Raw genomic sequence first — 14,760 nt, forward strand, 5'->3', positions numbered from 1 at the left:
AATCAAAACAAATAAGGTTTGAACTTTTGGATACAATTGAGCTTATATATTCTCCATTTGACCCCCTATATGCAGGCAGTTAGTCACATGCTAAGTTATAAACAGGAATGCCCAGTGCACTCATTAGAGATATGAAAGAGCTTAGGTGGTAACTATGTAATTAGATAGCGAGGTGTATAATAAAGTATCTGAATAATGACATGGATGACCTTTGTTATTCATCGGAACTTATATTATAATTTTCAAGATAGCAAAGAGCTAAAATAAGTATTACAATGTTGCCCACAGGTCAGCAGGTATTTTTCTGCTTGCATGAGCATGTAAGGGAGATGTGCAAGTTCATTTATGCAAGTTCTCAAGCAGGATAAGGTGACCAATTGCTAAAAACTCATGCCGTTATGTAGTTCCACCAAACTAGATCTAACTTCTCACACTGCTACACAGTCAAAACTCGTTCATTAGAATCGTTGCTGCCTTTAAACGACTAATAATTGAGTTTATGATTCTTACCAATCTTTATTTGATTTTTGAGGCCTTTTAAATTAACTATTGAGACTAAAGAAATAACAAGTTCTCAATGACTTACTGTAGATAAATACTACTACTCTCATTTATCACGAATCTGGCTGTAACATGAGGCAAATCAAAATTGCTGTCCAGCATCGACCATTGAATATTGAGGTTATTAAAGCCTAATCTCTTCATTTGACTGTTTCACTCCAATCATTTTTCCATATTTTAATCAGTGAAGTACTTGATAATGACGTCTCAGCGTCGAAATGCGTCATACCAATAAATTTTCCTGTGAAAAAGTTACCAAGGTTGTATATTTTCATTTCAACATGGATTTTCACAAAGTTAAAGCCGAATCAATTGAATTCATCAATGAAGTCTTTGATTGCAGCCATAAAATATACTTCTTCACCTTTCTTCAAAATTATTCATCCAGAAAGGACATTCTTATTAACTTTCCAATGCCCAAACATTCAAAATTAATAATGTTATAAGCAAGGGCGAATCCAGGATTTTTTCTGGGGGGTAGGGCACTAGGGTCTAACATAAAAACAGTTTTATCATATTTGTAATTAAAAACTACATGCAACAATTATTGTGCGAAACATACCCTTAATTTTAATATAAAAGTTTATTCTAAAATCAAGAGTACGTTCGTAAAGAAATTGTTTCATGTAGTTTTTAATCCCAAATTAAGTTATTAATATGTATATATTAATACCTTTTAAATTAAAGTATATAATTTTGTAATATTTATACTACAAATCTCATTTATTTTTTAAGAGTCTGGGGGGACACGTGCCTCCGCTCCCCCAATTCCCCCCCCCCCCCCTTAAATCAGCCTATGGTTATGTCTTGTCTGACTTTGTTGTTATCATCCAAACTTATAGAATTATTGATTGATATTGGTTTAATGTTAGATTCCAAGCCAGATAATGTGATCGTATACTTCTTCAGAAACTGAATACAACTGAAAGCTCTTGAGGTGTGGTTTTGCTACTCTTCCTGGTATGAATTTTTCTTGAATTTCTTACTTTGGTTATTATCTTTTTCTTTATTTTCTTGTAGAATGAATTTCTGTTTTTTCGGTCTAGTAGCTCACCACATGCACCCAGAATGAACAAGGTACGGCCTTTGATAGAGAGATGAGGCCATAAAACCCTAATGTTACACATATCGGAATATGTATGTGACAATAGATCAAATATGGTTGGGATCCAAAAGAAATGTGTGATGCAGGTTGTGAGTTTGAGTGGCCCTTTTTTTTTGAATGAAGTAAAATTGTTTTCCAAACCTTAACCCATTTATGCCTAGTGTTCCATTTTTGGAACACCTGATGTGACTTTCTAATTTAATGACTACGACTCATTATATACAAATATGCCACAGTTTTTCTTTCTGTACCTCTTTATAAAGATATATTGTATTATGGGGCGCAAAGATTTAGTCAGTTTTGCCAACCCATCGCAGCCAGTGTGTTGAGAAATATCGGTTTTTTTTTTCAAGGCAGTTTTTCTGTGACCATCTCTAATGTTATATTAATAACTACGTATTTGCCATAACACCCAAATGTAGTAAATTTTTCCCTGCATAATAAGTAATAGTTAACCTACAGTGTTTATTGAAGAAATTTCTGTAACAATGTATTTTGTTTAAGTTATAAGCTTTTATTTAACAGTGTTCCATTTTTGGAACACTAGGCAAATCCACTACTATTATGCGTACATTCAGGGACACTGAAATATTCACTTTAATTTTAAATCAAGTAAGTAATTAGATGTGGAACAATTAATAATCTTTCCGGTTCATTGCTGTGCGCTTCTGCTCATCTCATTTATGGTTCTTCTGACGAGAACTTTTACCTTTAACTTATACTGGATGGTGATACTACTGAAAATGGCGGTGCATCGGCTTCTGCTTCACCTCAACCTCTTCTTGCTCAAAGAAAAAAGGTACCCATAGTTGTGCTCAAATGGAAGAAAGCCGATCTAACTCCCAGCCAGTAGGAGGTAGAGTTTCAGAAGAACAAATCACGAAAATGAATACCCCTACAGAATATTTAGAACTCTTTCTGGATATTAAAGTGAACCTTGAACAGACTGTCGGTGTTTTTTGGGAATAATTTTCCTGAGTGGTTATGTCTCAGTTCCGAGACGACGTATGCTTTGGGAGCAAAGACCAGATTCGCATAATTTGTTTTGCTATTCACTGAGGCAATCACAACGCAGCATCCCGGTAAATACCATTTTGTGTTCAACAACTTCTTTACAAGCATTGCACTCCTTGATAAACTTCATTCAATGGGCCCGCCAAGCAGCTGGCATAGTGAGGAAAGATCGTGTAGACAAACCTCCTTCACTATCTGATGCTACCCTAAATAAAAAAGATTGGGGCACATTCGATTACTGAATTGATGGAAAAGGCAACATTTTTTGTAGATGAAATGATGAACGTGTTGTTACTGTTGCATCTTCTGGTGCCAGTGTCAATCCTTTGCAACAGTCAGTCATTATTCTCAAAAGCATAAAAAAGATACAAGTTACTCTACCAAATTCAATCAAGGTCTATAATCAGTATATGGGAGGAGTGGACCGAACTGATGAAAATATTGACCAGTATCAAGCATTAAACCGTGGAAAGAAATGGTACTCGAGCCCTCCAGCTATTCTGCTTTGAGTTGGCTTTACAAAATGTTTGGCAATTGCATAAAATAAACGATGTGAAGCCAATGGATCTTCTTGAATTTCGGCGCTGTGTGACCTGTCACTATGTAGATACATACGGTAATTCTACTGAGCCTGGTGAGAAAGGGAGACCATGAAATCTATGAATCGTAAACTTGACTCACGTCATGAATCATTAGAATGTAAAGCAGGGAAAGCAAACTCGCTGTGTCAAATGCCATAAAAATACCACTTTTCAATGTAAAAACTGCAATGTACCCTTGCATGTTAAGTGTTTACCTGGATATCATTCTTAATAGTGAGTTAATAAAAGTCTGAATAAATTTTTTTGCATGCTATCAAAGAGTACGTCATAGTAGTGGATTTGCCAAGTGTTCCATTTTTGGAACACCTTGTAAATAATAATTGGCAAGAGATGCATTGTTTTTTCTTTTGGATATTGTTTTCATACATATTTTTATCGACAATATGTAAAAATCAGGGTAAAATTTGCATTTTTCAAACCTTCGGCATAAATGGGTTAAAGCGATCAAAGTTTTTTGTTTATTTACACAGTGGTTATCTGTATGAGCACAATTTTTTATGCATGCATATCAAGTTATTTTTCTCCGATTTACTCATACTCTAGGCAAAGGTGGATGGGGCTTCCATGGTTTGAGCGATGATGAGATCTTGGAGAGTGAGAAGCACAGTCGGCCCAGAGCAGCTAGCGAGACGCCGATTGCCGAGGAGGATGGAGACGTGAAGGAAGGCCACCCTGCTGAGTGGACGTGGTATGGCACGTCTGCATCCAAGAGGATACACGAACTGATGCGACTGAGGCAAAAAACGTAAGTTCTCCAAACTTAGGAATGATGACATGCAGTGCAGTCATGTTTATCTAATTTACTCTCAACTCCAGCCTGCTATCAGTTAATCTTTTTTTATATTTAAATCTTTATTCTCTTCCACATCCAGTAAAGCTTGTCCTATGAAACTAATTTGAGGCCATCCTTAACCTTTCCTCCAATCCACTTGTCCATCGATGATTGCCTTCATCAGGAAGTCATGACTCCTGTTTGTCCCGCCTTCATAACAGGGTTTTAAGAGACCTCTCTCTTTTTCCAATCTCCTTAGCACTTGCTCATTACTTCTTTGGTCGATCCATTTTATCTTCTTCACGCTTCCATACCACCACATTTCTAGCACTTCCAGTCTTAACATCTCTGCTTATGTGAACGTCCATGCCTCGCTTTCATAAAGAAACATGCTCCATATGTTTCACATGATGAATTGTTTCCCTACTTCTTTGCTTTGATTCTCAGCTTTAAGTAGACTCTTCTCTACCAATAATGCCCTCTAGCCTGTAGTTTGATTCGAAGGATCCTATCTTTTTCATGGATCTACTCTTCTCATTTAGCATTTACCTGCCTACACCTATAAATACTCTTGGTTGCAATCTGTCATTCTGACAAAAAATACCTCATTTCATCATGAGGAATAAGTTGTATTAAAATTTGTTAATTTTCAGTTGTTTATAGTTTTTAATAGTTATAGACTTAAAGATATTTTAATTTTGAAATTAAATTAAAGTCAAAATATTATGGTTAGTTTTTTTGCTAGTAGTAGAAATTTGCTAACAGTAGAAATTGATTGCTACTGTTGAGGATATTTCTGTTCCCTTTGTGAGCATAAGCTTCATGACACCCAAAATGCTGGAGAGTTTATTAGAATTTAAAATTACTTTCTAAATAAAATGAAAATAAGCATTTTATTATTAAAATTGTGGTATTTACTTCCCAAGGTATGTAGAAGTCAACCAGAAATATTATAATTACGGCATTTATGGTCTGTTCATACAATTTTTTTAGATATTGGAAAGAGAGAGAATCGTAACTTTTCTGCTATGTTTTCTCAGAATAATTTTTGTTAATTAAGCGTAAAGTATTTTTTACCTCAAGATATTTTCTGTATAGCTGCAAGGGATGTCCCAACGAATAATCTGTTGCATTTATTTTGACACAGCTTCTCCTGTCTCTCCCGTTTACAGACGAGGTTCGTCAATATTCAGGAGAGACTCCTCTCCGCCACCTTCCGTCTGGAAGTCATTCAAAAGGAGAGGCAGCCGTCTCTCATATCGCAACAGCATCAGCGGGAAGAGCTCCGACTCGGACATCCCGCCTGCGATACACCCTTCACACCCCTCTGCCCTCGCCCCACGATCCCTTGGTCACCTCTGGATGCTCGACCCCAAACTCCAGAAGCGCCTCTCTGCTGCCGATGGTGCTGGCATGCCTACCGGCGCTCAGACGTTCCACCGGAGGACGATTGCTGGTAACCTGAGGCGAAACACAGGTTCTCCAGCCCTGTCCATGAAGCGTAATAGGGATTCATCCATCTCATCTGAGCCCGAAGGAGTCTCTCCTGTGCTAGAGGAGACCTCATTGGCAGACTTCCTTCGTGCCCTTGATTCCCTGCATTCGAGGGTTGGTTCACCCAGGCCTCAAGAGGATGGGCTAACACTGAGGAAGGTTGGTGATCCCTTATCAACCCACTCCTCTCTTCAGTGGATATCAGAGAAGCCAGGTGAAAACAACAACAATCTGGGAGCTTCCACGGGCAGTGTCAGTTCCCCAATGCCAATTTTCCCCACCGGTATGAGGAGAGCATCTTTGTTCAACAACAGGAGGATCCGTCAGAATAGTCTGTCGAGCACAGACTCGGGGAGTGTGGTGGTACATCCAAAAGGATTGAGCAAGTTGAGGAAGGGAAGCATGAGGTCATGACGGTGAGCCATGCATCCAATTCCTCTGCAGTACAATTGTTTTGATATAATGGATACTTGCAGCTAAGCTGTGCCATGCAATTGAAGCTTGCCAGGCTATTTATTTTAACTTGGCAATAGTCATGGTTTTTTGTGATGTTCTTTTATTGACAAGAGGGCTAATGTTGCCAATAAATTTTATTTATTGAATTATGCTAGTTGACCGCAGTATTCTTGCTGTGAGTGATATAACAGAGACTAATGGTTGATATTCTGTATATATTTTAAAAATGTATTCAATGTACAATTGAAGCGGTTCATCCTCTTCAATAAGAGTTCTGGAAATCGATATCATTATAATGTAAATTATATCCTGCTATGTACAGTTTTATCTGTTGGAAAGTATTTGTTTCATATTTGTGATAGGAGGAGTTTGATACTCTTCCCATTTTAATTATATATAACTTTAATATGACAATGTTATTTGCTTTGCATTAGAAGTGCTTCATATATTTGATTATTTAAAAAGTTGTGGATTGCATTGATGCATGTCCCTTTGGGGTAAGACTCTGTGAATAGTTTGTCTGTAATTTACAAAATGTCAAATCAGGATATTAGACTAAAAAATGGACAATTTTATATGTATGATTAATGACATGCACAGGCACTTGCTTCCATCCAGATGTAAGAAATTTTTTGATGTTTTTACATTTATAATCAAATCCTTAAAATAATATGAGCTGTTTGAAATTATTTAACTTTCCATCCTACTTCATAATAGCAGTTACCTGCATATTGAAAAAATATAAGAATGTTAATGTATATTTCTATTCCATAGTTATACTTACATTGTCCTAAGCTTGTCTCAGGAGTAGCTTGGCATAGTTCCTTACTTGAAAAATATTTTAATAATTTTATTCACGCTCTAAATGCAGAATGATCTTTTTTAATAATTTTATTTTTTATATTAACTTGGAGAATGCTTGATTGTAGTATTTAGATATGTATCATTCTGCAGCTTAACTGAAATTGAGGTTCTTCAATGATTTTTTCTTCAATATGTTTACACAAATTATTTGCATCGGATAAATATTTTACCTATAGCTGTCCATAACTTGCAAAAATATCTTAATATATTAAATCAGGTGCTTCTGATTTCAATGAATATTGCAATATGTGATTCTATAAACATTTTACAAAAAAACTGTTTCAGCACTCTAGCATAGCTGTCTCCAAACTTTTTAAAAGGTAGATATTTATTAATTTAAGCAATAGATTCACTAAGTCAATTGTCATTGATACGTATAGTAGGAATCTGAAATTAGGTCAAAAGTAGAGATAGTGTTAAAATATGAGGGAGAATGTAAATTACAAACTCTAAAATAAAGCTTTTGTTCCTACTTGGGTTGAGTAGGAGCGGGAGCAAATAAAATCTTCCAATTGGAAGTAATTTTAATATTTATAGATGCTGTGCATTTCTGTTTGTATGATGCATGTGAGACTTTTTATCATTCTTACTATGGTGCCTTTGGGGAAATTTTAGTGCAGCTTGAAAAAAGTCGCAATAAGTGATATTCTGTCTTCCAGCCAAAGTCATACTATATGCATGTATATCTAAGTGCCTTATATATGCTTCATAAGCTGTGAATTCAACGTTTGTGACCCTTTATATTTTGTTTCCTGGGTTTTATGTATGAAAAACTATTGAAAGCAATGCCATACAAATTTCACCCTTGTATATGAAGCCAAGGCCTAAGTGTTAGTGTGTACAAGAAGAATTTTAGGGTTGATAAGCCATTAAGACATGGTACAAATGAACATTTGTGATATGATAAAACAATTGTCTTCTATTGATGCTACAACTTGCCTTATGGTTATGAGCATATACTTCAAAGGGCTTGGAGAAAGCTAGTTTTATGATATAAATGTAAATGCCAAAAAGTGAGCTTCTGTGTTTGTTAATAGTTTATAAAATTGTGGGCCATATTTATAATGGAGTGCATAATGAAAATATTTTTAAAGAGTGAAAAAATATTGTTGATATCCAGAGCCAATATTATAGCCATAATAAATTTAGTTTTGTATCTGTTTCAAAAATTAAATAAAAATGGTTTGAATAAAATATAATCTGAGGAATGATTATTGTTTATTATATCTCATGCATTCTGTACACCAAGCCTCTTCATTGTCATATGATTTTCTATGTAAAAATCTTCTTATATCATGTATTCATTCAACTGTTATTGTACCACTGCAACTACAATCCAATTGAGCTTGTTTGGTCAACTTTGAAGAGGTATGTAGCAGCAAGGAATACTACGTTTAAATTGAACGATGTTCAGGATTTGTTTATGAAGCTGTAAACTCCTTCATTTCAGACTATTTGCGCAAATGTGTTGAAGACTTAAAGAAAGAAGCTGAGGCAGACTGGACAAATGAAGGACTTGATGAATCAGTGCCCAAAAACTACTAATTAATCTGGCCCCCAGAGAATTGGACGACAGTGATTCAATATCAGCAATGGCGATGACGGTCTAAGAGTGCCAACTCTGGAGAAATCAGGTAAAATTATAAACCAGTATATAATTTCAATTGCAGTTAAACATTTTATTAAACATAACATGATTTTATGATCAATGTGATAATATAGTGCAGTAAAAGTAATTATCTTAAAAATTACAGTGACATTAAACGATTTATTTGATACACACAGAGTTTTATAGTATTATATCTTCTTTAGTAGTGATCACAATAAGGCTGTAAGGATTGCAAAATAAGGGGTAGAGTAAGTAACATTTCAATGTATTCAAAATGCTTCAAAAAATTCTAATAAAAGTAGAACTATTAATAAAATATAATTCGTAGTAAAAGAATTTACTCAAATATTTTAGATTTCTTTTTATTGTCATTTTGTTTTATTGCACTCAAAAACATGGGAGATAAATGGAAAATGCTCAACTTCTAGAAACTATACCTTGGCTTGAAGATGTGTACTGGGAGAAATATAAAATAATGTGGGTAGATATTATTAACCCTTTAATGTACTTTTACATACTCCCTGCCACGTGCTCAGCCCTTACGCTGCATGTGACAGTTAGGTTTCTGGAGGATGGACCGCAGCGAAAGGGTTAAATTATTTCATGTTTGGCTTAAATAGTTTGCGATAACATCTTTCTGTATTATTTAACCTTTTTTCAAAGCACTCTCAAAATAATGTTGTATCAAGATTAGGATATTATGAGAAATATAAAACATTTAAAAAATAATGGCTAAAAATGTATAAAGGCTAAAATATAACTTTCGACCATTTGTTATATACAATCACTTCGTGTTTTATATCATTCTTCTTAGTTGTTTTAGTACTTTACTTATGCTATTTATATTGAGGTATTATGAGAAAGTATAAAAGTTAATATTTCTATTAGGGCAGCTAGTTTCCTTCGCCAGGTAGGAGGAAAGGGACGAGTAAATAGGCCCGCCATCTACCTGAATCGGTCATTCCCATACAGTTATTTTGGTCGGTCCTTCCTCCTCCCCCTTTGCTCGCGGCTCAGTTAGTTCGCGGGCCCATGTGCAAACCTACAATTAACAAACTATAGAGGTCTGGGAGTTATGGAATATGGCAACCCAACCCAACCCATTGTAGTAGTAATATATGAGTGGTAAGTTTGCTGTTTTTATGTGTTCTGTTTCTTGACTTATTTCCATTTCTGTTGTTGGACTAGTTTATAATTTTCTTGATTCATAAAGAGAGATTCATAAACAAATCAGCCAAGCAATATTTTTACATAACCCCCCATAGCAGGTGAATAGATTGTGTAGTTTTTAGCTCAAGGGTTTGTTATTATTATTTCTCTATAAGTATGGGAGTTTATAGCTTCTTAGCATCAGATCAATGATGTGCTCACCAGTTTTTTAATAAATAAAGTTTAATTTTCAATTACAATTTTAACTAATTATAACTGTTTGCCTATTTTTCAATTATAATTTTATCGTATTTTCTGCAATTCACACACTTTGCAAGACTGTGAAGATTTTTTTATACCATTTTCATGTAATGCCTAATTAATCCCCTTGAAAACTACCATGCCATAGAAGTGCGGTTGAAACACACCAGCTCCATTTGCCATGATTGTGACAATAGGTACTTGTCGGACGATTGGGCTGCCTGCACTGTAGTGCAAGCTGGGATACATATTTTTTTATAGCTGCCCTGAGAAATCGGCTATTGAAGGAAAGTTCTCCATGTTGCCTTGAAACAGCAAAGAATATATTGTTCGCCTTTATATCACACTTCCTCACATCTTAACAAATTCTTCTTTATTTTTTTCCAGCTTAAAAAATTATCTAACAGCAGGAAGTATTCAGTCCTACTTTGTTGTCCATGGTTTAACCCTCATATGGATTTACAAAATTAGTTACGTCGTTGGATTTTCGGCGCCGCAGCGGCGCCGCGTCATTTTTTGCTATTATCTTTCAAAGTTAGCCTGAATTTACAAGTTTTTTGATTGATAATGGTAAATACATCTATTATCTTTATTTCTTACCGTGTTTTGCTAGATTTAAACCCTTATTGTTGAAGTTATAATAAAAAATCTTGAACGCTGCATTCTTTTCCATTTCTTGCCGTAATGCTCTTTATTTCAGTTCCCTTTGCTTGTTATTTTTGAGTGAAAGTTTTAATTTCGTGTGTTATTGTTGTTTGAAATATTTTTCTGAGCTCGAAAAACTCTGCTTTTATGTTTATATTGTTTATAATTTTATGTATCTTAATGCTAAAAATGATGACCGAATAAAATTCGTTTATGCCCATATGACATAATTTTGCTTCACTGCGTCCACCCATATGTTATATCTTTGCAGTGCATATAGAAGGATAAGTTATTAAACGTTAGTAATGGAACAGCTGTAGGTTAAGTGAGAAGAGACGAATGTTACTTTCGTGATTTTTACAAGATTCTGGCGATCAAAACAAATCTTACGAATATTCTGGAAGCTTGTGTCCTGAAATAAAAAAAATCAAGTCTTATGGGTTTTGAAATATAAATAATATGGGATGATAAGCGGCGTGTCAAAGAACCCAACGCTTCTTTAGAGATGGAGCTAGAAGAGTCGGTACTCTTTTCCTACCACGGAGCCCCATTCCCCCACTGGGGACGTGTAGCCCAAGGGAAAGGTTTCCTTAGATATGGACGGGTAAATGTTTTGTGTGGGAGTGCATAAGATTAGGGTTTACTCCTGGATAGGTGGGAAGTCCAAAAAAAAATTCTTAGAAGTATGTGTTATTGGTGGTAGGGGAGAAGGAGCAGCTGCCTTTTTTTTCGTCCAGCTCTGCGTGAGAAACTGATGAAAGAATGCTCTGGGGTGACAAAAATACCCTCACTTTGGAAGGACTTCCCTTACATTTTCTTTCCGTTTCCTTTCTTAGCGTTTCACTGACCCAAACATTGAGACTGTCCATACCTTCCCACTAAGCTCCCTTATTCGTCATTTACCACCTTCTTCCCCCCTCCCACAAAACTTGATTGAACTTTTCTCCACCCTAATGACCCACCCGAGCTGGACCTTCTTGGAATGAAGGGAGGGCCACCGTGGGGCGTTTTGACAAGGCTTTTGTTCCCTGTCCCTCATGCAGCGTTGGAAGGATGAAGAAAAAGATGCTTTTGTATCTAATTGCCTCCTTGCACTCCCAACCTTTTTCGCGATAAGGATTTTCTACTCCTACCTGTCCTAACGATCTGGGTATTCCCCGATCCTTGGCAGTCGACACACTACCACACCTCAACCTCAAAACAACCTCCTGGCATTCCTTCTCCTTTCTCCTCCTCACTCACCCCTTTACGTTAGTAACACCCCCAATGCATAAAACATCTGTGCATTTCAGTACACAAAGAAACGAGAAATATGTTCACGAATTTTTGCTCTAAATTGTCTTTTCACCTATGCATAATAAAACGATTTTTACCATGTAAAGTCTAAACTCATCGTCAGGAAAGAGAAATTATTTTCTATCACACAATTAGTTGGGTAGTTATCTTGATTTCAACCCAATGGTAAACTGTCACGTCATCAGTAACTATATAAACGCCTGCAATTTTGTATAGGCTATCTTAGCCGCAAAGGGATTTTTTTCGAATGAAAGGTACAAGACATATAACAATAACTGTGCGATGTGTTCTTCACGGTAGTCGGTGAAACTTCTGAATCTCCTGGCAAGTTACAGTTACTCATTCAGCGAGAAATATTCACACAACGATGAGGAAGCATTATTCTCCGAATTCGGATAATGCATAGTGTTAAATTTTTCTTAGAATTGCTGCTTGGAGTAATTCTAAACAGAGTCACCCTAGGATTTACCCAAAGGTGACTATCACCACGGCAGGTACGTGGACGCGGAGCGGAGAAGGTGCCCAAGCAAAACTAAGTCGGAAGCCACAGAAAAAAGGAAAACTTGGCTGGCCATGAGTTTCTATGAATAATTCTTGCGAAAAGATGAAGTTTTGTCAATGAACATTATAACGAAGCAAACATAATGATTCTTAGCTAAAAGAGGAAGCGCAATTGGTATTGTAATATTTTCCTTCTGTTAAACAATTTCACTTGGTTTATAATTTAAATAAAAATAAATAATAGGATTATAAATAGATTATAGCATTTCATATGAAACATAATTGCTTTGACATTAGCGTTGAGAGTGCAGACCCTGACGTAGCGACGAGAAAATTCTCGGCCCAAGAAAAACTAAGTCGGAGGCCCATGAAAAAACAACTTTGACTAGACATGAGTTTTTATGAATAATTCTTGTAAAAAGATAAAGTTTTGTCAATGAACATCATAACGAGGCAAATATTTTGATTCTTTGCTAAAATAAAGAGCAAAATTGGTATGGTAATATTTTCCTTTTGTTTAACAATTTCATTTTGTTTATAATGTTTAGAAATATAAATAATATGATTATAAATGTATTATAGCATTTCATATGAAACATAAATGCTTTGACATTAACAATGAGAGTGCAGTCAACGACGTAGCGACGAGGAAATACTGAGCGCCGCAGCGGCGCCGAAAATCCAACAACGTAACTTTTTCCATTAGAGGCCAATAAAATGTAACCTATCGACACTATGCAAACAAAATTTTATATGTAGACGAAGGAAGCAGAAAAAATAGACTACTGAAAATTTCAAAATGATTCATTGGAATGGAAAATTTTTACACCATTTTTAAAACCACGAGCGCCGCTAAGGCGCAGTAAATCCATATGAGGGTTAATCAGACACAATACAAAATAAGAGCTATGCAAAACATTAACCTCTATTATTCTTGAACTCATATTTTTAATTCAGCACAGAGATAAATATGTAGCAGTGGCAGATATATATGGGGGGCGCACATCCCCCCTTGCGGGTCTACCTGCATTTCCGAACATTGCAGAGCCACAACTGTAACTTCTGTGTATCATGAGATAGCTTTGTATTGTACATGCGTATCATCAGTTTAAATAAAACTATCATAAATTTTGCATGTAACTGGATTATTTTTCATTAACCCTTAACGGGTGACGTGCGGTCTGAGAGACCGCTGCGTTTCTAAAATTATGAATATTTTCAAAATTAAGATTTCAAAATATCTATAATTCTCGTTAGCTTCATATTTTTGCATAACAAGGACATCCCACTCTTAACATTTAACTTTCCTTTTATTAATTTCTGTAAATTTACAATTGAACTCTATTAGCGGTCTGTGAGATCGAACATCACTTACTAAGAATGCATCAAGAAAAGGAATAAGCGGGATAAATTTCATGGCTACTTACTACTTAGCCTTCCAACTTTAACATTTAAGGCCTTTTTTGAATCTGGCGAAATATTGATACATAAATATAATAATTATAACTCAAGTGTTTTTGGCATCAGTTTTTTGATCCTGCTTCAAATCACAATTTTTTATGACAAATTGGTTCGTATTGGGAGTGTAAAAATTTTAATATAAGTTTTAAAATAATTAAGCATTCAAAGAAAAATTAAACAAAACAATAAAAATGGCATAGCAATATTTTATGAATGTTTGATTTATTGCGGTCTCCCAGACTGGTAGTGTAACAAGAATTGCACGTCACTGGTTAAGGTTTAAGATAAAATTACGGGTAGTTCAAAATATCTTTTGTGTCCCCTCCCCCTTGAGTTTTTCTGTATCCATTGCTGGCTTGTTGACATATTCTCTCTTGCATCTGGAATGCATATTTATTTGCTTTCACATATAATGAAATGAGAAAGATGCAAAATATAGAGCTTTAATTCATCCATTTAACCTGCTTACACAAAATTACTAGCGAAGTGAAATATTCACTCGTACATACTTCTCAAAATCATAATTTTTACCGACTCAGTTATAAAGAGAGTGGCCCATAAAATTCTGATTCACGAATTATTAACGTTAACAAAGCTAGCCAAAATTATTTAAGGGGTAGAAAAAATCAATCCTGCTTCTCAAATTTGCATTTTCATTCCTTTGCACTTAAATGATTAGAATTGCACAACATATCTGCCTCAATTTAGATTTTATTCCAGCATGCAGAAAATATTTAACCCTGAGAAATTTTTAATCTTCTCTCTGATATAAAGTATTTATCTTCCTACATATGTGAATGATAAGAGCAATGCAAAATTTTCACCTGTAATTCCCGAAATTATGTATATCTTTACTCCAACGCATAAAAATATTTAGCGTAAGGAAATATAAAAATCCTACTTTTCCTTTTCAAATAATTATAGTCATCAATTACAAAAACTACATTTCTTCTTTATTCTACTTCATTCA

General features: G+C 35.2%; 1 protein-coding gene across 2 annotated transcripts in view; it reads left to right on the plus strand.

The window, feature by feature from the left end:
• Positions 1-7,872, plus strand: part of LOC124153505 (open rectifier potassium channel protein 1) — a 144,856-nt gene extending 136,984 nt beyond the window's left edge. Inside the window, exons 7-8 of one of the 2 annotated variants that reach the window (XM_046526708.1) lie at positions 3,826-4,027; positions 5,227-7,872. In XM_046526708.1, the coding sequence (XP_046382664.1) occupies positions 3,826-4,027; positions 5,227-5,962 (938 nt within the window). In that variant the 3' untranslated portion in view covers positions 5,963-7,872. Of the gene's footprint in view, positions 1-3,825; positions 4,028-5,201 lie in introns of both variants that reach the window. The other variant, XM_046526709.1, reaches the window with a different exon arrangement.
• The last annotated feature ends 6,888 nt before the right edge of the window (positions 7,873-14,760 follow it).

Source organism: Ischnura elegans, chromosome 2, assembly GCF_921293095.1.
Source record: "Ischnura elegans chromosome 2, ioIscEleg1.1, whole genome shotgun sequence".
Classification (NCBI taxonomy): Eukaryota; Metazoa; Arthropoda; class Insecta; order Odonata; family Coenagrionidae; genus Ischnura; species Ischnura elegans.